The 24366-nt window shown below is 40.4% G+C and overlaps 2 protein-coding genes across 2 annotated transcripts in view; one reads left to right on the top strand and one right to left on the bottom strand.

Moving 5' to 3' along the window:
• Nucleotides 1-10361, top strand: part of syt6a (synaptotagmin VIa) — a 65721-nt gene extending 55360 nt beyond the window's left edge. Inside the window, exons 4-7 of the mRNA XM_071477295.1 lie at nucleotides 1746-1866; nucleotides 2887-3058; nucleotides 4340-4490; nucleotides 5643-10361. Of these exons, the coding sequence (XP_071333396.1) occupies nucleotides 1746-1866; nucleotides 2887-3058; nucleotides 4340-4490; nucleotides 5643-5714 (516 nt within the window). The 3' untranslated portion in view covers nucleotides 5715-10361. The remainder of the gene's footprint in view (nucleotides 1-1745; nucleotides 1867-2886; nucleotides 3059-4339; nucleotides 4491-5642) is intronic.
• Nucleotides 10362-10605: 244 nt separating this feature from the next.
• On the bottom strand, nucleotides 10606-19626 carry olfml3a (olfactomedin-like 3a). The gene is made up of 3 exons (XM_071477296.1): nucleotides 18707-19626; nucleotides 16059-16371; nucleotides 10606-12552 (listed from the first exon to the last, which is right to left on the bottom strand). Exons 1-3 carry the CDS (start codon nucleotides 18815-18817, stop codon nucleotides 11768-11770), a joined length of 1209 nt encoding a protein of 402 aa, XP_071333397.1. The 5' UTR covers nucleotides 18818-19626; the 3' UTR covers nucleotides 10606-11767.
• Between the last annotated feature and the right edge of the window lie 4740 nt (nucleotides 19627-24366).

The raw sequence follows: 24366 nt of genomic DNA, 5'->3' as shown, positions 1-24366 counted from the left end.
TTGCCAAAAGTTGGATGAGAAGATCGATCTAATGTCTGTGCATTCATTATGGAGCTGGAGGCTGAGGGAAGCAGCCAGACTGACTCTGTTAAAACAGCCACATACCACAACCTCTAGAGTTCACTCATTAACACGTATCTTATTTGTCTGATCGTAGAAAACCACAGTTTGTTTTTACATCTCAGTCTGTGTACAAATTAAATGAGAATTTTGTGTTAAAATCAATTAAATCCAATGGAATAATTGCAACAGATGGTTTTGCACGCTGAAATAAATAAATCTGAGCACATTTTTCTCATTGAGATCAGCTTTGTTGAACTTTGACCTGCAGTTCCTCAAATGGCCACTTGAGGCTGGTTCCAAAAGTGAGTCAATCCCCACAGACTCCAATAAAATGTCCAACTTTACAGCAGAAATGAAAATGTTCACAGCCCGGCACAAAAAACAGTTTTGGTCTGTAGAGCTAATTTCCTCCCTCATGACGACTGTATGGGGGTGAATTTATATATAACTCACCTGTTTACATTTTATTAATGCTTAAAGTTATACACAATTGAGGGCGTGGCTGCTTTGAGTGACAGGTGGATGAGAGTATTCTTGCCACAAACGTGCATTCACCGAAGTCTAGGCTCCACACACGCCCCACCTCTTTGTCCATTTCTAGGGGAGTTCAGCGGAGTCAGGTGCTGCCAAGATAGCAACGGGTGAGCAGCCCACTCCGAGCTTCAAAACTGCTCTTCAGAAACCAACGGAGGCCACGTCCATCTTTACAAACAGTCTTGTCTTGACAGTGCTAATGTTTGACAAAAAGCCTGAGAACCTAAAGTGGAGAAAGCTGTTGTAGATTATTAGCTCTGTGCATCATCCACTTTAATTCACTTTCTTCTGTTGTAAACAGCAATAAAACAGGAGTCAATGTTAAAAATACTTACTTAATAATTTAAATCAATATAAGAAAACATAAAAAACTTCTACGGATACTTGCAAAATGTCTGTTGAACAAACCATATAAAGCTTTCCTCCCGTTAGCAGCAGAGATAATGACATAGCGACGAGCTGTTTCCTCCTGCTTGTCAGACTCTTCATGCGAAGCTAAACTAATCCTCCCGGGGCTCCAGCTCCAAAGTTTTGCACAGACATGAGAGTGATATCAATCCTCTTGTCTCAATCTCCGCAACAAATTATATCTTCCAAAATTTCTATTTCCTGAAAACAGTGCAACTTTTTTTTTTTTTATTGGTACAAAATACAGACAACACAAGTCATTCTCTAAACTGCACTTTGCAAAAAACATCCATTTGTCTTCCAACACAACTCAAAACTCGCCTGCATCCCTGCTGCTCCTGATCTGAAAAGGCAAAATTACCAAAACACAGGCTCGTGACGCAGTTCTTATCCAAGCCAAATGAAAAGGTTGCATTATTTTGCATCATATTACCTCTTCAATACACATGTCTGACTAATTCTGTGCTCCAGTTAGCTAGTTTAGTGGTAGGAATGGGACATTATTTAACAACAGGACACCATAGGTTTGGTGTTTTATAATAGAGGTTTAAGAAGGAGAAAGTTTTCACTGTTTCACTGAATCTCTGCTCTAACCTCTAACCAGGCTTTAATCTCAGAGACAAACCTTGAGAGAGACCTTAAACTTATCATACATCACTCTGGATCATGTGTGCTGAATATAAATGTGAAACTAAAAGAGATTTTTTCGTCTGTGTGTGTCTGTGTGTGTGCGTCCACAGGAAAGTGTTGACCTTGGAGAGATCATGTTCTCACTATGTTACCTGCCCACCGCAGGCAGACTCACACTTACTGTCATCAAGTGCAGGAACCTCAAGGCCATGGACATCACTGGATACTCAGGTAGGTAGGTGTGTGTGTGTGTGTGTGTGTGGATGCACTGCAGCTGCAAATGAGTCAGAATGAATGTTTGAATATCTGATTGTGAGCGTGTCAGATGAAATGAACAAACAGTGGAGAGCCCTCTCCACCGCTGCGTTCTGTTTATTTCAGCAGTTATTAATATTCAACACTTGCAGTATTAAGACATTGTCAGCAAATAGTTGCAGGCGGTCTGTTTTTTTAACAGTCCGCTGTTCCACTTTTCCACGTTTCCCAAAAAAAAGCAGGTATCACTTGTAAAACCGTGACATTTATTGTGCCTTAAATGTCAGGGTTCAGGTGTAATTCAGAGTGAATGTGACGTTTTCCCTCCTCATGTTTAATGACATTTAACGATTTTAATGTGAGTCACAATTTTACTGCCCTGAATTTTTTTGGGGGGGGGGGGTTTATCTGCCTGCCATTATTGCAGCGTGAGCGTCGTAAACCCCGTAGCTTTAAAATTGCGCTTTCAAGCATATTGGGTTGCTAAGCGAGCACTCTTGTTTGTTGTTTATAGATTTAGGGCAGCTTACATCTGACTAAAACGTGGCATAATGGATCACACCAGGCGATGTGCCACAGACGGATGAAGTTTGAAATCAGCATTCATCAGGAAGCTTCCTCAGTCAAGCTTTTTAAGCTATCTGTGGCCTCCCATCCTCTTTGTTTACACAAGGCATCGACTCATCTACATTTGTGCACATTACTGATGCCAGGTCCTCCAGGGTCTCATGCTTGAGTAGAAACCAAAACAACACACACACACACACACACACACACACTGGTTGATGAAATAGGCCACTGACTGCTCTATCTGCACGGTGGCAGTGAAGGCAAACAGAAAAACTCTGTTTTTTTAATAATCCCTGAAGCCTGATCTTCATGCTTATTACTGCTCTGGCAGATTCCTAAACAAGGCGTATAACTCCGAGAGTGTGTAAACATGGCGGGGGTCACTTTTTCTGTCCGTGTTCTCATTCTTTTCCTCTCCTCCATTAGATCCCTACGTCAAAGTGTCGCTCATATGTGACGGGAGACGTTTGAAAAAGAAGAAGACGAGCATAAAGAAGAACACTCTGAATCCCACCTACAACGAGGCCATCATCTTCGACATCCCGCCAGACAGTATGGACCACGTCAGCCTGCACATCTCTGTCATGGACTACGATTTGTACGTACAAACCAGAGCTGAAATTATTAGTGGATTATTCAGTTAGTCGATCGATAGAAATCTGCAGCTGAAACTAATCATTTTAGTCATTTTTTTCAAGCCAAAGCAGAGAGAAAAATGTCAAACTGTAAAATGAGAAACTTTGCTGTTTTTCTTTGTTGTAAAGGGTTGTAAACGAAATACCTTTGAGTTTTGGGGCTTCTGATTGAACAAAACAAGACATTTGAAGGTGTCACCTTTTACTCTGAGCAGCTGTGACGGTATTTTTTGTGATGGTGTAGTAGTACATATCTAAATTAGCATCAGTCGCAAAACGCTAGAAACCATCAGATGAGGATGATAAATTAAATATTAAAGTTTGCTTTAAATTCAAAAATGTTTTTCTTATCAACGTCACTTGGATGTTTGAGCATTACTATGCAGACTGATGTTTTCAAATTGATCTGCTGAGGGTGGAAAGTTTTGTCTGTGGAAAAGACATGTAGATGCTCATGGTCCAATAAAATCTACAGTAACTTGAAATGAAGTAGGTGAACTCTGGTGTCCAGAGGTTTGGATTTTTGGATGTGAGCGAAGGAGAATCATGTAATTTCAATAATTGAACTTTTTTGGTGTAAAAAACACCTATTAGAACAAATTATTATTTAAAGCTGTGTGTTTAAAACACGTCTGGGGTTTATTTTACATGAAAAAAGGCTCATATTATTCCTCATGTTCAAATCAGAGTCAGTTGAATTTTGGTTCTTCAGAAGAAAAAAAGCAGTGCACTACCTTTATGTTTACAGCACATGAAGCTATAATAGGAAAGGGAAAAAGTGGAGGCAGTGCAGACAGCTGACAGAACGAGAACGTGCGTGTTAAAGGTCAGAGTGTGTGTGTGTATCCGTGTGTGTTTTTAACTGTGTTGTATAAAAGGAGCAGATACTCCCAGGATTAGAAACCTAGTTCATTGTATTTTCTTATGACGGGATTAAACCAGGTTGTACTAAAAACCTAAGGATTAAGTCAAGAAAAACAAACCCTGCTTTTATTTACACTTCAAACATCTTTAATAGAGCAAAGATCGTCTTTGACGGCCTCCCGGAGATGAGTCAGTTCAAGTGTCACAGAGACAGTCAGCGGCAGACTCACTGTATCAATCAACAGGACATCTGGATTCAGATTTGTGTCTCCTTTGATTCCAAAATCCCCTTCGTGCAATTACAAACAACAATGTGATGTATGAGATGTCATGTCAGGTTAAGGCAGATGTTTTTATACAGTGCGTGTTTGTCCCCACAGGGTGGGTCATAATGAGATTATTGGTGTGATGCGGGTTGGATGCAGTGCAGAGGGACTTGGCAGGGACCACTGGAACGAAATGCTGGCTTACCCACGCAAGCCAATTGCACACTGGCACCCCCTGCTGGAGTCCAAGAAGTCTGAGAAGGAGGTAGGTGTTGGACTGGAGTCATTTTTAAAGGATTATTCTGTACGTGTTCATCATTTGGGATGAGGAATCAGAGGCTTAGCTGGTAAATCTCAGCTCAGGTTAAGAGTATCGCTATCACTCTAGGGCAGAGGTTTGAAAGTGTGAGGAGGGTTGTGTGGGAGGGAGTGGGGGCAAGAGGCTGCAAAAATAAAAATACCGCATGAGGTTCAAGTGACGGGTGCATCCAGGTGCTCTGAAAACAGAAGTTCTCGCCCCACTGTCCAACACTGTCAAGTTGTGGCTGCACACCACACAGCTCACTGAGGAAATGAAGTGCTTGCGTCAATAATCATACGCCTTCTCTGAGTCTTAACAGTCAAATCTGAACACACAAACATGATACACATATTTTCAAAGTTAGTTGACTCACACTCTCAGAGGACATCATTTTCTCCAGAGTCTCCAAAACTAATCCATGTTCACGAATCTGTTTAGAAGAAAAATATGTTCTTTATGACTCCAGAACTTGCCTGAGAATCTTTACATTTTTAAGTTTACCTCAATGTCAAAGTAAACCTGTTAGTTTTCTGTAGCTCCATGAGTGCACTAGTATTAATAGCTAATTTGGCATATTTCTAATGTAAACCAAAAAAAAGGCTAGAAAAACTAGTAGCCGCCAGCAAACTCACTGAAACCATGGCAACAAACATCCTGTTTACATCCACCAAACCACTGGAATTTCATTATTATTAATCCCCAATAAAAGTGAGACAAAGAATAATACATGTCAAAATCCATTATTATTAAATGTTAAAATATTTTTAAACATTACTAAAGCTCAAAATCTCCCATCAACATTACATAATTTTGAACACATTGTAATTTGATAATGTTTTTTTTTTACAGGACTCCTGTATGTGGATATCTTGGCAGATATTTTTTCCTCTATGCATTTAGTCTCTTTATTGCACCCACACAAAACTAAATGAGAAAATGCAATAAAAATATATTGTGTGTATATTGTTCGAATATTCCTGGAGCACAGACACTGTCTTCTGGTCAGATTTTTATTCTATTGAAAATGACCTGAGAGTGACAGTACTGTAAAAAAAAAAACCCAAAAAAACAGCATGTGCCCTATGAATCACTGCCTTGTGTGTGTGTGTCCTGCAGTGGAAGGCGAGGACAGCCAGCTTTGACAGCCAAGGCTCCTGCCCCTCACCCAGGCCCCCTGCCAGTCCCTGAGCAGAGCCACCTGTGACCCAGCAGCCCAGAAGGGGGTTTCCTCCCTCCTGCTGATCCACTTCCTGTCTGTCTGATTGAGGAGAAACACAACCCCACTGTCTCTCCCTCTCTCTCTTTCCCTCTCTCTCTCCTCTCTGTACCCCCCTTCCTCAAGTCTAGTCCCAGAGCCCTCCTAAGAACTGAGCTAGGACCACCATCAGTCAGTTAGTCGTGTGAAGCGCACAGTCTTTTCCGGTTAAAGTTTTAGGGTCTCTGATTTTGAAATGTGGGTGTTGTGATGAACCTGAGCTGTCCTTGTTGTCCTCAGAGGCGACTGGCTGGACATCCAGTCTGCAGACATTTAACATTGAGCTGTCCGCGCTGAAGCGAACAGATCTCGGCGTCCTCACAGGAGACTTTCCAGACAGCTGAAGATTCAGCTCGGCGCTGAATCTGAGACTCTTTGATGGAGAACCTCAGTCGGATTTCGCTCCCAGAGGCTTCACAGAGGGAAGCTGAGGACACCTTCAGGGTTGAAAAAGGAGATGATCTAAAACAGGATCTGAGGCTACTTCAAAACTCTGCAGCTCTCTCTCTCGCGTTGAATTTTACAGTGCTGTATTAGCATAAAACAATACTGAACTGTAGCATTTTGGAACTGTGAGATGTAAAACTGCTCCATCATTGTTTATGAATAACAAAACTGAAAACGAATTTCAAAGCTCCAGCTGAGTTCACTGTTACTTCGAGCTTCACCAGTAACACAAGCAATTATCTGATCTTCATCTCACTGAGGAGAGGCTGAAACTAAAATATTGCCAACGTGAGAATTTGAGACGTTAGTGTGGCTTCACAATCAAACAGTTTTACCTAATGAAGAAGAGGAAGAAAAAAGAGGATTAGCATTGGCACAAAAGCAAACTGGCAGCGGTGTTCAGTTCAGTTCGGTTCAGTTCAGTTCATTTTCAACCCTTGTCATGAGGTACATGGTTAATTTACCAGATAAAGGCACAAATAGCTCAAGACTATAACTAAAAACCAACCAAAAAACAAAAGGGTTTTAATAAAAAGTCATTTTTACAGAAAAAGCTTTTCATCAATGGAGCTCCGGAGGTTACTGTAAACAGGGAAAATTGTGAGCACACCTTACACATCTGCACTTCCTCTGTTTGATGTTTGCTTTTGAGCAATCTCACCCTTTCTTCCAAATGAAAACTCAAACACAGACACTCATGTTTTCCTCCAGACAGCACTTCCTCGTCTTTTTCTGAGCAGGTTTTGGTGGATGTGTATAGTTTCATGTACAGGCGTCTTACAGCCGGTTACTGTATGTATGTTTTTGCTTTTCCAAACAGAAAACCTGAAAAGATATAATGATAGGTATAGATATAAAAAAAAACAACAAAAAAAAGAAAGAAAAAAGAAAAATACTGACATTTTGAATATATGTAGCCTTGTTGGTGGTGATGACTGAGAAAACGCTAAACTAAGAAACTTAGAGACATGCAACTTTCTTGATGTTTATCCTGTCATTAATCTTGCTGTGGTACAGTGAATTTGCCATCCAGATGCTCGATCTGCAACGCTGAAGATATTTGATATGATGAGAACAAGACTGTAACACTGCTGTTATATTAGTTTTCTTCACATCAGTATAATTCCTATAAAGGGTCCCCTTGCATTATTTTCTCTATTTATGACAACTTAAATCTTCACTAAAAGATGCACAGAATTCAAGTTACAATCATTTGTTATTACGTTATTTTCCTTCAATTTCACCTCGTACGAGTTCCCTAGTGAGATCATCATAAGGCAAGACAACACATTACCAAGAGCTAATACAGAGATGAAAAAGAAAAGTTCACAAATCACAAAAGCAACGCGTGAAAAATTTTTACTGTATCATTAAGGGAAATAAATTATTATCATCTAGTGTTCTGGTCAAATGCCTGGATAAAAAAACAAAACAGCTAAGAGCGCCCACATTGTTACTGTTTTAATGAATATTGCAACCATTTCAGGATTTGTCATCAATGCTTACATGATCAATTTGATGTGCATTTAAATTTTTAGGACTCTGTGACAGTTAATACAGGAGAATTGGCAGGTGAATGGCCTTTGAATGGAAAACGTATCACATTGTTATGCTTAATAATGTAGAGTCTCTTCATGATCCTGTGTGGCTGATTAATCCCGTATTTACATAGTTTTTTCTGAATATGAATCATGAATTGCCTGTAGCCCTGCATCTAACATGCAGTTTTGCACTAACACTTATCTAGTGTCTGGTTTAAGTTGTTGGTAAACAGCAGGATTTTCATACATGCTAACACATCACTATCTAACCACCATTACATCACTATTATGTTACTATTGAATTCATAAGGGAAGTTATGTGCTCTCACGTTGTGCAGCAGGCAAACAGCAGCAATGTCATTGTCATCATTTATGCTAATTTAGCTTTTTTTATGCTAACATAACTTAGCAGGAGCTAACTTTGCGTGCGGTGCGCTTTGTGCTATTATCATTAGCTTCCATCAGCACAAATTTTAATCAGATTTCTCAAAAAAAAAAGCAAATTAAGCTGCGTTTCCATCCACGACCCGTTCTATGAACATTTTACGACAAGCATTTCGAGATAAACAGCGGGTGGTGCTAATTCTCCAGCCTGCTGCCATTAAGCCTCAAGAAAACATAAACAAAGAGCACCTATCAGATTTCAAATGAATTAAAACTATGTAAAAAAAAAAAAAAAAACATGTTGGAAATGTAATATTTGTATTTGTTTCATGTGTTAGTTTGAGTAACACGACAGTCTCCTATTGGTTGACACAATCTGATGTTTCAGTTGCTGCTATTTTTCATCTCTTCGTTGAATTAGAAGCTTCATGGACATCATGATTTATTTGTTATCAAACACAAACTTACATTTTTTTGGGGGGTTTTTTTGCAATATTTGCAGTGTTTCCACTGTCCAGTGTTTGTGTGCAAACTGAAAATGGTTGGATACAAACACACTTTTTGTGTCTCACTGCAGGGCAGCAGCTATGTCATCTTAGCTACCAAGACCTGACAGATGACTAACACCTCTTAAAACTGCTTTCCAGCAAGTTGCTTTATTTCTAAATACTGAAAAAGTCTATATGCTATCATCACATTGTGACAGAAAGTTTTCAACCACCCTCCTGCTTTACAATGGGAACAGTTTTTAATTAATGTATTATGTAATTTAGCTTCCATATATCTTTGTGACTAAAATTATTTTCTTCCACTTTTAGTTTTACCCTCCACTAGAAGTATTTTTTTGTCTTGTTGCTGTAATTGGCAAACACAGATACAATCAGCACATTCAGGCCAAGAAATATTAAGCTACAGAGTCAATATGATATCAGGCAAAAAAAAAAAAAAAAACTGCCAGGAAACATTCACAGATTACATTGGGTCGGCCTTGTACAGATAATTTCTTTTTGATAGGAGGACCATTTACTGAATAGCATTCTGGTTTGTATTATCTCGGCAGCAGCCCACAGCAACTTTAATCTGATATGTGACAATGTTTTTGGCCGTGGCTTAAACTCGTCTAGACGGCTGGTGCCTCGTTCAGCAGCAGAGGACAAGTGATACAGCAGCTCAAACTGTCCTCGCCTGCAGAATGCAGTACAACGAACAAGCTATATATCACAAGAGTTCGGGAAAATGTCATTGGCCAGACATGAAGACGTGAGCAGATGCATTCAGCAGACCTTTGTAGGATCTGTTTTAGCCATTTCCTTCATGGGTGAGTTTACCCAAGGCGAGCTGTTTGGTCCGTCGGTGTGGGCGTGAGGCTGAGACGACAGCGCGGGGGCAACTGATGGGTGAACGGGTCAGCATCTACAGAGCAGTGGCATTTCTCTAATTGGCACTTGTTATAGCGAGAATGAGTCAGTGCATTATTGTTTGTGCTTGACGTAATCCATCATCGCATCAGCACCCCTCCACAGACGTGTTTGCTCTCATTCGCACTGTTGTTTTGATGGTGAAATTCCTCTCTAGATTAATGGCATTATTCATATATTTCTAATACCTTATTTAAATGTAAAATTTGAAACAAGTGGTTGAATACTAACAGTTTCTGTTCCACCTTTTTTTTTTTTTAAACGTGCTTTATGATGGTCATATATTTCTCTGAAAATGTGGTGTGTTTTCATAGTAGAACAAACCTGTTAAATCAATTGCCTCAGTTTATGGACTGTTTCAAGACCTTCTAGCTTTGCCTAATATTGTAACGTTTCTTGATATGATCTTGTATCCCTTCCAACTGTTATGATAGCACTGAATTTCCAATTTTTTATTGAACATTTTGTATTTGTAATAATAGAAATGTTTGAGAAAATGTCCTGGTGATTAACATCAACAGTTGTTAGTTCAGACAAGAGTCTATTATGAGTTCTGTTTAGATTCTAGATCATTATCAAGACTCACAATATGAGTGACCCAGTGTGTAAAGTAAGCTGAAATAGCAAACAGTGTTCCTGCCACAAATTGTCATTCTTTTGTTTCAACAAGTCTGAAAATCAAACAGCAGAGAAGAGTTTGTTGTTTTTCTTTCCTCCCATGGGATGTGATGTGTTATCAGTTCTGTGACATGATTTTCTTTGCTTTGATTAAAAGACTTATGCAAAATGGGCTCAGCATCGTTATTTTTGTGCCAAACTCACCATATGATAACAGCGCAGGCAGTAGCTTAACAAGCAGGAAGAGGCACAAAGGAAATGAGATTCTGACTGAATCAAATGGTCGAATTACAGGAGAGGAGGGGAGAGCGCACACACCCGCACACCACAGAGCAGTAAGACTCGACAGACTATAATAAACTGAATGGCTTTTTTTTTTTCTTTTTTAAGAAAAGAATGAAATTAATAAACAATACTTCCAATGGCTATTTTATTTATACATTTAAAAATGTGTAACAGTATCTGTGATCTGTATTAAATTTAGCAAGAATGTAAGGTGATTGCAAAGCCACTGAAAGATTTTCATATCCACCTTATTCCCATAACCCCATGAATTATGGGTGTGACTTCTAGTTATTCCTTTCACTGAACTGGTGTCCACAAGAGTTAGCAACATGGTGCAGGAGTCTGGTGTCTTCCTTTTTACCAGATATTACAGGGAAATGTAGGAACTCAGCTTTAAACAGGATAATATGATCATAACTACTTTCTGGTGCATGGGGTGACATGAGGAAGTGGCCTAAAATAACATATAGTAGCATATTTAGCTACTTAACTGATTCATAATCAATCTGAAAAGCTCTGATGTAATCAATACTAACAGTTATTACATCAAGGATGGAGGTAGAACAGAACCTTGTTTGTCTCAAAGCAGAAATATCACCACATCACCACATGTTACTCCTTTAGGAAAACCTATCCCTAAGTAGTACAAGGAAGAGATATAATCACACTATCCTGTGTAAATAAAAAAAATAAAAAAGTTTTAATTATAATTTGCTGCTGAAAGTTTGATCAGAAGATTGACACCACTTTTATATCTTGAAGGCACCAACTGCAGCAAGCTAACTTAGCTTAGCGCAGAGAGACAAGGAAACAAGTCAGCTGTTTCCCCTCTAAACAAGGGGTGACTGCTAGCTTGTCTCTGTCCAAAGGTCCAAAAATCCACCTTTCTGCACCTCCAGAGCTCACTAGTCAACATGTTTGTTTTAATTTGTACAAAAATTAGTGTAAGTGTAAGATACCAAACTGATGGTGTTGGCTTTACATTTATTATACAAAATGGAGAGTGGTATTGATGTTTTCATATAACTCTTGACAAGAGAGTGAATTGGTGTATTTCCTTTCCGGTTTGGCAGGCTGTATCATTTATTTCCCAAAAATATCTAAAAAAAAAAAATAAAACTAAAACAAGAAGTCACATCATCAACTACCTCAGACGTCTGTTCTGTTAAAGTAATAACTGCAAGTCCTATATTTCAGGCAAGGTATCATGGGATTAGGAATATGGTGGAGACAAACTCACTGCTCCTATTTTTTTATCCTTGCCTTTGAAAACATGACACCACCTCCTTGCTGTCAAACCAAGAGTTTCCTCTTCATGGTCAGCCTGTAAATGATTTGGTAGCCATCGTCCCAGCCGTAGAGCTGTTTCTCCTCGGGGTTGTATTTCAGACTAGCGTGGGCTCCGTACCTCCTGGGGAAGTAAAGCAGGGGAGCCTCCTCGCTGATCACCACGTCGTTGACGTCAAACACACACTGAACCCGGGAGCGGCTGGCCAGGCGGGTGTTGTAAACGACATAGACAGTCCCACAGACCACGAAAGCCGCCTCTGCGTTCTCCCTTGGGCACCGGGTGTCCCAGATTTCTTCTATATCCAGCGTGGCAGGGTCCATCTTTGCAAGGTTGATGTTTGGTTCACTGTCACTGGTGGCGTACAGGAGCCAGAGGCCCTCGTCATCCAGTGCGAGGTCTGCAACAGTTTCCGGGTTGAGGTTGTAAACAGTAGCGTGGCTCTCCACGGGGAACATGGCGATATCTGTCACTGAGCCACTGAGCAGGTCATATTTGACCACCTGCAAGTCTATATCGCCCTCCTGTTTTATGTAATACAAGTAGTCGTTATAAACAGCACTACCAGCGCCGCTCCAATCAGAGGGCAGCCTGATCTGTCTGCTGCCAGCGACTCCTTGAGAGCGGGAAAAGTCACGGACAGAATTGAACTGGTAGATGATGTCTCCTGATGTCCCATTAAAGACATACAGCTTGGATGACCTGGGGTCTCTGGTCCACATGCCCTTGGGACCACCCACTCTCTTCAGGATCTTCACTGATCTGATGCCAGAGATGATTTCCACACAGTCTGCAGAGAGAGAGAGAGAGAGAGAGAGAGAGAGAGAGAGAGAGAGAGAGAGAGAGAGAAAAAACACAAAGAGGATGGTAATGTCTTTGTGCATAGAGCAGTAATTATGGGAAAACATGTGCACAGCTGACCATCTGTCGTATTGTTCCTGTGTCCATCAACCTTTGCAATCTCACATAAAAGAGTTGCAAAGTGAGGGGAGGAGCTGCTCTTTCTGTTTGAGAAATCATCATTTTGGCACAGCAGACAGGTCAGATGCCAATGCCGTGTAGAAGGAGCCAGTCAGAGAGGCAAATCACAGTTGCTGAATTTGTTTATGCCGCAGATTGCAGTTAGATTAGTTTTCAAAACACCATAATTTTTAGCTTCCACCTATTGTTAGTGGCTCAGATGACAAAATTTTAAGCTTGGTGATTGGATGTTGTTTTGCCAAAATGCTGCCTGGGAGTCATAGTTGAACCTTTAAACCAAAGCTCTGTGTACACAGACTTGACTTTTTATATAAAAGAACAGGGCATTTTCTTGTTGGCTGCGCTTTTCGTTTTGCTCTAGAAAGTCAGAGGTTGATGCTGAGACCTCAGAGATACAGCACACCTGAGTAGGCCCACGTACTCCACACCGCTCACACAGACAATACACAGACCTATCACAGACATACCTTGTATATACTTCATATATTCAATTAAAACTTTTTGTATGATTTAAAGTTTGTTTTTTCCCCTCCTTTCTTTCCTCCTCCCCCCAGCTGACTCCACCCTGATTGCTTCATGCCAAACACCTGCTGTTTCTACTCACCTGCTGGTCATCTCCAAACAAGCCATATATACACACACACACACACACACACACACATACACACACACACACACCCCCCCACACCCACCCTGGACCTTCTCATCATTCCTCTCCAGATTGTTGTCTCTGCTACATCGGTAGTGTTTATATCAGCCTCTGAAGAAAACTTGTGCCTAGTTTTTCCTGCCTGCGATTATCTCAGTGCTGTTTTCTCTCTGCGTCTGCCTCAGCTCCACAATCATCCTGCTTGCCTCTGTCTGATTCCTGCATTCGGGTCCAAAACTACATTACCTATCATAAAAACCATTTTCATGCTGGGGGTGTCTGGAGTAATTCTGACATAAAGCAGGACAGAGCTGCAATCGTTACTATAATTCATTACGGGATTCAGAATCAGCTTCCACACAGTGAGGAAATACAACACAGTGGATGTGCTGGATGTCAACGAATGAAGTTAATGATGTAACATTCGGTTATTAGTGCTGGTAAGTTGCACATGCTAATGATTGCAGCTTATGTTAGAGCAGAAAGGCTTTTATTCATTGCTCTCACTTATGGTCTTGCTTTTGTGGATTTGGAAAGGTTTTTTAAAAAAAAAAAAAAAAAAAAGCACACACCACACTCCAGACTCTTAAATGCCAAATACATTGCACATTGCTTCGGAATGTGGAGACACCCAGTCTAATACACGTTGGACCCCGTCGCTCATATGAAGAGCCTGAGAGAGGAAACCCCACTGGCCAGCAGATGAGCCAGTCATTACCTAACTCCCGCTCTGCAATAAAAAGTTGCTCAAACCCACAGAACTTTATTTCAAATTTGAGTGGAGATCACAGAGTTTCCAAAGAAACATCCATTTAGATCAGGCTGAGTTTTGAAACACACAAAACATCTACAATATTCCCTGCTGCAGTGGTGAAAACTGCATTTAGCAACATTTGAATCAAAATGTGATGATTAATGTGGATTGTTTGCTCAACTGTTACCACTGTCAGTGAATCCACACCCACACAGTCCTGACAGAGCAGGTTAGACTTAACTCCAATGAAATAATACCTCAGGGTGTTTATTTTCAAACTTAAACTTTGATTGTTCCCTTTTTAAATCGTGATTTTTTTATGAAATACTTATGATTTGAAATGTTTTTGGGAGCTTTAAATCAAATTAAAGGGAAATAAAGGGGAGAAACTTTATGATTAATACTGGAGAAGGCTGCATCCAGATGCTACATCTAAATTGTGGGGAAAGAATTACATGATGATTATAAAAATATTTCACAGGTGTGAGGTTAATGTGACTACACTAATTGAATTTAGTAAATTTAATTATTTCCCCTGTCACAATTAGTTCCAATAGCAAGTTTCAGTAAAGAGTCATTCCTCTCCTGAAATGTGTATTCGTAACCTAACATTTAGAAAAGTTTGAGCAGCCTGCAGCAGTCAATATCTGACTCTGCAAATTAAGGCAAATTCAAAGCAGTCAGGGGGAAATTGGACACACAGGCTCATAATGAGAGGAAGAATGAGTGCAGCACACTGACAACACAGAGATGCTTTCAGTAAGAGAAGTAAGACTAATACCGCGCTTTCATTAAAATATACGAACAAAGCACATCCCACTGATGTGTCCTGGAGCGATATCAGCATAATGCTTGCAAATCTGAAGTGGTGTCCCCACAATGCAGTAAAGTTCATTCTGGGTCACATCACAGACAGCCACAAAGGATCACTGTGTGCAGACCTCTCTACTGCGAACATGAGCTGGGAGAGTAATGCCGCCGACCTCAGGGCATGTTTCCTGTCCCTCCTCTCTGCAGAGATCGCACTGGAGATCTCACACACTGAAGCCAATGGAGAAGCCTTTATTATTGTGCATTGTACTATCATCCTCTTTGTATTTAGGAGCCTGGATGCCAGAAATCTCCCTTAATTATGCAGAGCATGACTAGCATTATGATGATAAACAGAGGTTTTATGATATTACAACCTACTTCTTGAATTTATGTGTTATTGATTGTCTTATTAAGTCAGCAAGAATAATAAAGACATCAATACGTTTCTCATTTGCAGTGTAAGAAAAGTCTGTATAAATGGTACTGCAGGAATTTAACGAACATCATCAGGAACCACTTAAGAGCAAAAATATAGATCTGTAGCTTAATGCACCAAACTCAGTGAAATGTAAAGCCAATATAAAGTATGCTGTGTTTCGTGGAATTAAAATCTGATTTCACAACTTTCCACGTCATGCTTTATGGGGGTTATGAATCCCTGTATTATCCGAGTGAATGACTCAGTGCAGCAGTTGTATTTCAGCATTGTTTGTAGCTGCACATCTTTGGATCTGGAGATTATAAAAACAAACAGCACAGTAGCTCTGCTGAAATAAATGAATTGCATCAAGCCACATTTTTCCTGGAAAACATGACTGCCCACTGACTGAAAGCACTCCGTTAAATGACTTGTAACAGCACTGTGTTTGTTCCCATTTTCCAGCGGCATGGTTTTTCCGAGACAGCAACTCAGAAAAAGGGGTGTTATAGTGCCTGGTGAGATGTGTAATGCTAACCATAACTCTAGAACATACATCCCATATATTCTACAGGGTCTGACTGTGCCAGGGCTCTGCCATGAATGAAAATGAAAGATCAAACGCAGCCATCCTGCGGAGGACGCTGGGCTTAAGTGTGTTTGTATTTCCCTGCAGCTCACCAGAGACTCTGGAGTGCAGCTCCTCCCAGTCGTCTTCCTCCTCTTCCTCTCCTCTGCTCTCCTGCAGTCCCCAGACCCCCTGCTCCACCACCTTGTCTGCCTTATTCGCACAGGCCCGGGGAGAAGTCTGGGTTTCCACGTAGTCCATCTCTCGCTCCACCCGGTCCACCCTGACCGCAGCTCCCTCCAGGTCTTTGAACAGCATGCTGTGTTCATTCTTCAGCCCATCCATCGTCACAGCAGTCAGCTTTTTGAAGTCCCGCAGCTCTGTGTGGTAGCGATTGGACTGTTCATGCCAAAACTGCATGCGGTCCTGCAAAACATGGAAAGAGCAAAACAAGTGCTGAAATGGTGTGATGGATGAGATTTTGTGGTTTTTAGGACTGTGTTCGCTCTGTTCAACTTTTTAGCCACACCAGCACCATGGCTTCAGGACCTGCCGTCTGCTGGTTCACACTGAAATATCTCAATAACTGCTGAAACTGCCGGGGGTTTTTTGTACTGACATTCATAGTCCCCAGAACATGAATCCTTTTGTGATCCCTAACTTTTCCTCTGGCGCCACCATAAGGTTGACATCAAATTTGGTAGAAATATTGAGAGATATATATGTTCCCCTCAGGATTAATCAAAATAACTTTGGTGATCCCTTCAAAAGGCATACAAAGGTGACCCCAATGAGAAAAGAAGAGAAAAACATATATACTTCTGTTACATTGGCTTTGGTGAGATAAAGAAGAGCGACCAAGTCGGGGTTGCCACCTTTGATGTGTGAAACTGGGACGATAAACAGGTTCATTTAACCTTATAGTAAACACCCACTTCAATCCTCTCTGCCTGGATCCACAGTGGGGATGTGGATGTGGATGTGAATGCGGTTGCTTGGTTACAAGGTAAACTGTTGTATTTCTACTACCAGTCAAATAAAAGTGTATGTACGGCCACTGGCCAATCATCGCTGCTGTACCCGTTTTCATACATTTACGGACACAGGATTGGACATAACAAAGAAGAAATCAGAATAGCGGTAGAAGGAAACAAATTAGGTTTTGTTTGAAACTATGAAATTTTAAATTAGAAAACACTTTTTTCCGGGGCAGTCGCTCAAAAAAGAGAACAATCCAGGTCGAACTGGGACAGGTGGCAACCCTAGTGGAGAATGGAGCAGGTGTCTGTGTATCACCACAGCTAACAATTGCTAGCACTGTTCTGTTTCACTTCAGAATGTTGTACAATTTCCTACCACATATAAAAAGTAGTAGTGCAGAGTGCAACAAAACTAAAAACATTCCTATCTGCCTTTTAATTACAAATTAAAAGCCAAGAAGCTAATGTATCTGGTGTGAGTTCAAGGTTAGCACTAGAGCTAACCGCCTTGGAATAATGTGTAAACACAATAAGGAGTCTTTTTTCTTGTTCTTGCAATGCAATCAACGTTGCGTGAACGCAGCATTGTATGTGTTAAACCATCAACCTGCTAGCATTGTCATTTTGAGGATGTCAGCACACTGAGCATTAACCTCAAAGCATCTCTGTGTCTCAGCGCTGGCCTCACAGAGCTGCTCATTGTGTCGCCTAACATAATAAATTTCAGATGGTAAAATGTGTCTGTTTCAATCAAAGCATCATCACCATCAGTAAATAGAAACCGGGCGATGTGTTTCTCAGTGTCGTGATTGACACAGTCGGCGTGACGGGTGATTTATTTAGAGCAAGATGTAATAACTGACAGCTCCACTGCCTCAGTTTCATTTTCTCCCTCTGCTTGCTGTGGGCCCGTGGTCAGATGGAAATGAAAGTTCAATGAAAACTTGCAGATGAATTGTCGTGTTCATATCAATGCAGAAGTTGAGCCAGCATATTGGAATTGAGACTGGAGGGAAGCTGCAGGGGGGCAAAGTGAGCGGGATTTAGCAGTAAATAGATGAGTCATTTCATGCGGATAACAGTTTCAAGATTGTCATTTTTGCATCTCAGGCACACAGCTGATGGAAAAGAACATGAAGCCTCTGTAAATGCACTCCAAACGAATACATTAAACTTCACTGAAATTACTCCCCTGAGGAAACCAAACATGTGATCCCCTTGCATTTCATATCAGACTCACCATAAGCCAACAGAAATGTCCGTATACAGACTTGCTGTCTTTCATGACATGCATCCAGTTTTATAACCCTTTTAAAACATAATAGTAATAGTAAAACTAATTTCCCTGAGGCACTTCACTGTAATACAGATTCACTCTTCCTTTGCAGAACACATGGCTGTCTGTTTGTTTGCAGGCATGGCAGCAAAGGTTTGGGCTTGTACTCATTACCGGTGTGTCATCGTCTTAAATGCTGCAGAAACTGTCATGTTGTCGAACAGAAGCTGCGTGTTGCATGAGAAGGAGAGCCCTGCATGCATCAACTGATACGCCGCCAGGGGCCCCTGCAAAGTTGATGAGCTGGGCAGAGATTGCATTAATTGGGCTGCGTTAGTTAAGACGTTAAATTCAAATAAAAAGATAGAGGAGGAGGACATCAGGGACTCAAAAGTATCAACTGGTTTTGCTAATTTTTTTTTAATGACTCTTCCTCCAGAGAGATGTATGCTGTCACACAAAACAGTATATTGATCAATTATCAGTCATTTAAAGGGTTTCTTACCTCAATAGCCAACAACCTGTTCTCCAGATAATCCATCAGCCCCTGGTAGTAATACTGGGCTCCTGTGAAAGTCCAGGCTGTGGAAACAAGGAGCACTAACACCGGCTTCATTGTGAGCCGATTAATGGGACAGCTGAGTTTCTTTGTCCGTCCAGATTTCAGAGGACTGTCCAGGTTTTCGTCCTTGGTGTGTTCCCCTGCAGAACTGTCCTTGGAGTTTCACACAGCCTATAAACACATTTATACACAGCTGCAACTACATGCGCAAAGAGGTGAGAAGGATAGAGAGAGTAAGAGGCCGCTCTGAGAGTTTCCAATTCTTTGACCACTCTCACTTTGCTGGAATGTTTTCACAAACTCTCAGGGAGGAGCCTTGTGCCTCTTACCCCTTGCTGTCCTAAAAAAAAAAAAAAAAAAATGAATGTGCTCCATGCGCTCTGTGCATGTGTGTTTGTTGCATATTTTGTACAAACTGTCTCAAGCCATGTCAGCAGGGATTAAACAGAACATAAATGAATACTCATTTGAGATGACGCTCATTCATTTCCTCAGCATTTCAGTGCAGTTTTATAACTCAGCCTATATACTGTTACACTATGGAAGTCATATACTGCTATCATATGGGACAGTGCACATTAAACATTGCTTGAAATGCACCAGAGTCAACAAGGCTATAATCCACATGTAATCCCTGGACAAATGTTGCAACATCAGCATGAAATATAACAGAAATATACTTTCGGGCTCTGTACAACTGTACAACTGTACAAACTTTTGTTGTTGTTTATTGGGCAACATGCGGTACACATTTGAAGAATAATGCTCACAATTAAAGTCAATATATCAAATTTTGTTCTTAAGTAAAAACTGCCACATGTTTTGCCCTGTAGCCGTCATTAAATGACATTTTGATTTGATTTATTTTCGATCTCAGCAACATAGAAAATTTGTTCCATTTAGTTTTCTTTTGCCCCTTTTATTGCGAAATGCATAGTACTGCTTTTAGTGATAGAAAATGGATGATGCACAAAGGCTGATTTGGCTGGTCACATATATGAAATATTTCAATTGCATTTACATTACATTTACTCATTTTGCAGATGTTTTTATCTGAAGGGACTTACAGGTGAAGGACAATAGTAAAGCTACAGTGTAGTGGAAAACCTTCGTGTAAGTTTTAGATACTACATCTATTTAATGAGTGCTGGGAGAGTGTATAAGGAAGTGCATCAGAAAGAGCAAGTTAGACATGTTCAGGTTTTTTAGAAAAGGAGTTGCTCTCAGAAGAGATGAGTTATTAAGAGATTCTTGAAAATAGAGAGCAATGCCCCTGCTCTGATAGAACTTGGAAGTTCATTCCACCATCAGGGAACCACAAATGAGAACAATCTGGACTGAGATTGCCTTGTGTGCAGGGATGGCAATGCCAGACGACAGTCCCTGGAGGAAGGCAATGGCCGAGAAGGAGCATAAGGCTGAATGACTGAGTTCAAGCAGATGGGTGCAGACCCAGAAGTCACTCAGAAAGCAAGCATTAGTGACTTGAATTTGATCCGGGCGGTCAAGTGCAGACAGTGTAGGTCGATGAGAAGTGGAGTGACATGTGACAATTAGCCAGTTGATTGGAGGAAGCCTGAGAGATGAGCAGTTATCTTTGGTGTATAAATTGTTCATATTTTTATTTAAAAGTGTACAGAGGTTCATATTATGTCATAAGTTATATATCTGTCTCTTGGTGTATTACCAGATAATGCTTGTTTTTTGGGGTTTTTTTTATAAATAGTGGTGTCTTGTAATTTTATGTTGGATGAGCCATGTGTTTATGGCTAATAACAATTAACTAGCTAACTACAGTCTAAGCCTGTTGGTCCCTATCTGTACCTTATAATGATTTTATATGTATTACATCATTTAAAAAGTACTTGTGATGTAAATTATTTGAAGGTCCCTCCAGATTTTTCACCCTGTATTTCACCTGTACCTTGCATGTGCTAAACATTTACACTGCAAATATGTCAACACTTTACTTTAAGCCCCACAGATTAGCGTTCATAAGCAGTATGTATTCATTTCTTAGGCCACTGTATTGTTGTAATCACATATAAGGACATTTCATAAGGTTTATTAATGTATTTTCACACCTATGAGCAGAACAGAAGACAATACTGTACTCTATTAACATATGACATTATAGTGTGCTATAAACCAGTTATTAAATGTTTGTGTACTGTTATGAATGTAAAATGTTACCAAAATTATATAGCAAATTTACCAGTTTTCCATGGAAACACTAAATGGAAGCTATACAGGATGCAATAAGAGCAGCGGGATGACGGTAATGATGTGACATAAATGAATCATAAAATAAAATCAATATAAAATTATAAAAGGAATCTATAAAGTTCAAACAACACGGTCGGTAAAAAAGAAAAGCGATCGTAATGATAGAGGAAAAGTACACAGTGGGGTAAAAAGGCAAATCAATAAAAGGAGAATAAAAGAAGATGCCAGAATACTCCTGAAGGGAAAAGCTCAGTTTATGTGAAGTGTTGAAACAGATACTGTGTCAGCAGAACTAATCTTAAAGCAATCTGAAGAAAACAAGAAACTGTTCAACTTGTACCAAACTGCTGTTATTTAAAAGTTAAGAAAAAACATTTGCAGTGGCAATTGTTTGGTCCAATTAAGCAAGAGTCGCACATTTATGGCCTCACTGGTCCTCACGGTTGATCCGCCCCCTCCCACACCGACAGCTAGAATTAGTCAATAACACTTTGTTTCTACTTGGACGGAGATTGCATTGCTGTGATGTGAGTGAGCACTGTGTTTACTGTAGACTGGCCTCACTGCAGGGAAAACAGACCATGACGAGTGCATTGATTACCCAGGCAATCACAGTGACTGACAGCGCCCGACCTTTCACCCCAGTGGTGGGTTTAGAGGTTTAGAGGTTCAGTTTGCTTTTGAACAGTTTATGAAATGTATATACAACTTGTTTACCAAGATAATCTTCACAAATGAACACGACCTCTGTGATTTCTGACGCCTAAATACAATCGTCAGAAGTAAAAAAGCTAATGTTAGGCTATAAACTAACTGCACCATGGTCACATGACTAAGCTGCAACAAAAGCCTTTCCTCTTAGAAAGTTAGTAATAGTTTGCAAACACGCAAGTATAGATCGTTTTCGTGTTCGGCATGATAACGTTTAATGTCCCTGACAAGCTCTGTAGCCTCATTTAGCCACTTGTTGGCAATAACTGCGTTTTTAAAGAAAGAAAATTCTGAATATTGTAATATGAAATGATATCAATACATTGCTGCAATTATTAACTCCAAATAGTCTACAGACATAAAGAAATTATGAGACAACCCACCCCTGGACACAGACATATAAAAGGTCCCCCACCACTCCCACATAGGAGCAAAGCCTCCAGGTAGTGGTGGTGGTTATGTTTCTCCACTGCTTCATTTGCAGTCATGTTGCATCTCTTTGCAGTTGCTTTTTGTCTCTTATTTTGCATCTCTTTTTTTCATGTTTTGCATCAGTTGTTGTTTTGCATCACTTTGGAATCATTTTGCTTTTGTTTGAGGTCATTTTCCACCTCTTTTTAGTTATTTTGCCTCTCAGGGGGCACCGCACCTGTGTTTATCTCAGTCGCAACAGATATGACTGTGAACCGTGGAGCCTGTGTATACATCAGAAAACAAACCACAAAGTCAAAAGAGTTCACGCTCAAGGTTTGCAGTTTGTTGCTGCATCATCACAGGCTGATTAAAGTGTGGTGCCAAATACTCCAGCGGCCTAATGACTGCGGTCTGATCATGCTCTTTTTTTGATGGTCTCCTGCCCATTATCATCTCAGCGCGTCCTGAACTGAACCACAACCCCTGTCTATTTTTATGCCTGCAGACAGCAGACCAGACTGTGAGTGTCGTCATGGTAACAAAGTGCCGTACGGCTGCTTTTAGAACCGAAATGGGCAACCTAGAGTTTGATCTAATCTGGAACACATTGCCTGTCTGGAACCGGCAGGCGAGGGCACTGACAGGCCAACAGCTGTAAAATTGTGTGTGTTCTTGTGTGTGTGTGTGTTTGTGACTGTGTGTGTATTTTCATGCCCCAGAGGCTTTGTTCAATCACAGTTTCTGACTGATGTGAGTTATTAGAGTTTTATCCCCCTTATTTTTTCAATTTTGCTGAATCGATCTGAAGCATTCGTCTCACACTGCCTTGCCTCTCAATGTGGATTTTTTAATCTATTATTAATCACCAGCTTAATTGCGCCATTGAATAGTGTGATGTGATCAAAGGGCAAAGCATCATTCAGAATTCATTAGGTTCTACTAATTATCAGCATATTGCAGTCTCATAACCTTTTAGCTCAGGGCTGATAAACGATGAAAGGGTGGAAGTGTTGGTCAGACCTTTGCTGCTTTGGTGGGTTTCACCCATTCAGTTTATTCAGGGGAAAGAAGAATGAAGTGTTTTGTTGTAAGCTTTACTAAATCCACCACTACTAGTGTGCATGGTACCTTCACTCAGTTATCCACAAGATGGCAGTATCTGTCTATATGTGAAATCAGCAGTGAACAGTGGTGGAGGAATATTCAGACCCTTAGGCTAAGTTGAAGCACCAATACAACAGTACTCCATTATAAGTATAAGCCCTACAATTAAAATCCTTATCCATTAAAAGCTTGCTGACCAAAATAAACTGAAAGTATCACAAGTAAAAATACTTGTGCAGAAAAATGACCCTTGACTGATATATTATCATATCTTACATATTAGATCAGATTCAACAGTGTGTATGCAGCATTTTACTGCTGTAGCTTGTCCTTCAAAAAGTCCCAAGATAAATCTGAGGGGTGATGAAAGATGAAAGATGAAAAGTTCTGCTTCACAATTCTGTCATCCAGTGGTTCCAGCCTTTTCCCACTCATGGCCCACTTGAAAATCTCAAAAATGTTGGTGGCCCACATCTGAGCCCATAACAATATGGAGGCCAAATAATACATTCAAAGCACTTTTTATTTTAATGATAATGATCGAACATTCAGGATTGAACTATCTTTTTTGATACTCCAGTTTTTGCCATGGATGTGATCACAATGTGGTCCAAAATTGTCCGGCCAGCAACAACATGAAAGTTCCTATATGGGCTTAAAATAAAACATTTGGTAACATTTAAAAACATTATTTGTATTTATTTTTTTTTTATAATTTCACCAACATTGTACTGTTTTTCAAATGGTTTGTTGGCCTCTTTGCAATACCTTCGTGGCCCACAGGTTTGAAACCACTGCCATAAGTCATGCAGCGTCAGAATGTCGAACTAGAACGTTGCTATGGACACGGATGATAATGATGATGTCACATTAACTGACACCTCGTGTGAAGTCCTATGTTGAAAACTGGGAGATGTCTGTCAGGCAGAAACTGAAGTCTGCCAAGGTGAAGCTCTTTCAGCTCATACCTCATGTGAAAGAGCGAACTTGAAATCCAGAATTGAGACCCTGAATGGAGTCCTTGATCTGCTCCAGGGTGGAGGAGCACAAGAAACCCCCAGCAAGAGAAAGCTGAGGGGACAGATATCTTCTCTCAGCATGGAGCTGCATCAGGCCAAAGCCAAGCAGCAGAAAACTGCAAACAGACT

The sequence above is a fragment of the Trachinotus anak genome, unplaced genomic scaffold (assembly GCF_046630095.1).
Source record: "Trachinotus anak isolate AG129_WGS33_773 ecotype Australia unplaced genomic scaffold, CSIRO_AGI_Tana_v1 ptg000004l, whole genome shotgun sequence".
Lineage (NCBI taxonomy): Eukaryota > Metazoa > Chordata > Actinopteri > Carangiformes > Carangidae > Trachinotus > Trachinotus anak.
The sequence above is the reverse complement of the archived record's forward strand: the minus strand, read 5'-3'. Positions and strand labels throughout refer to the sequence as shown.

Excerpts from the sequence above, each read along its gene's own strand:
- olfml3a (XM_071477296.1), bottom strand. The coding sequence starts at position 18,817 with ATGAAGCCGGTGTTAGTGCTCCTTGTTTCCACAGCCTGGACTTTCACA. Across the intron at positions 16,372-18,706 it reads ACAGGTTGTTGGCTATTGAG|GACCGCATGCAGTTTTGGCA; the intron begins GTAAGAAACCCT and ends CATGTTTTGCAG. Across the intron at positions 12,553-16,058 it reads GCTGCACTCCAGAGTCTCTG|ACTGTGTGGAAATCATCTCT; the intron begins GTGAGCTGCAGG and ends CTCTCTCTGCAG.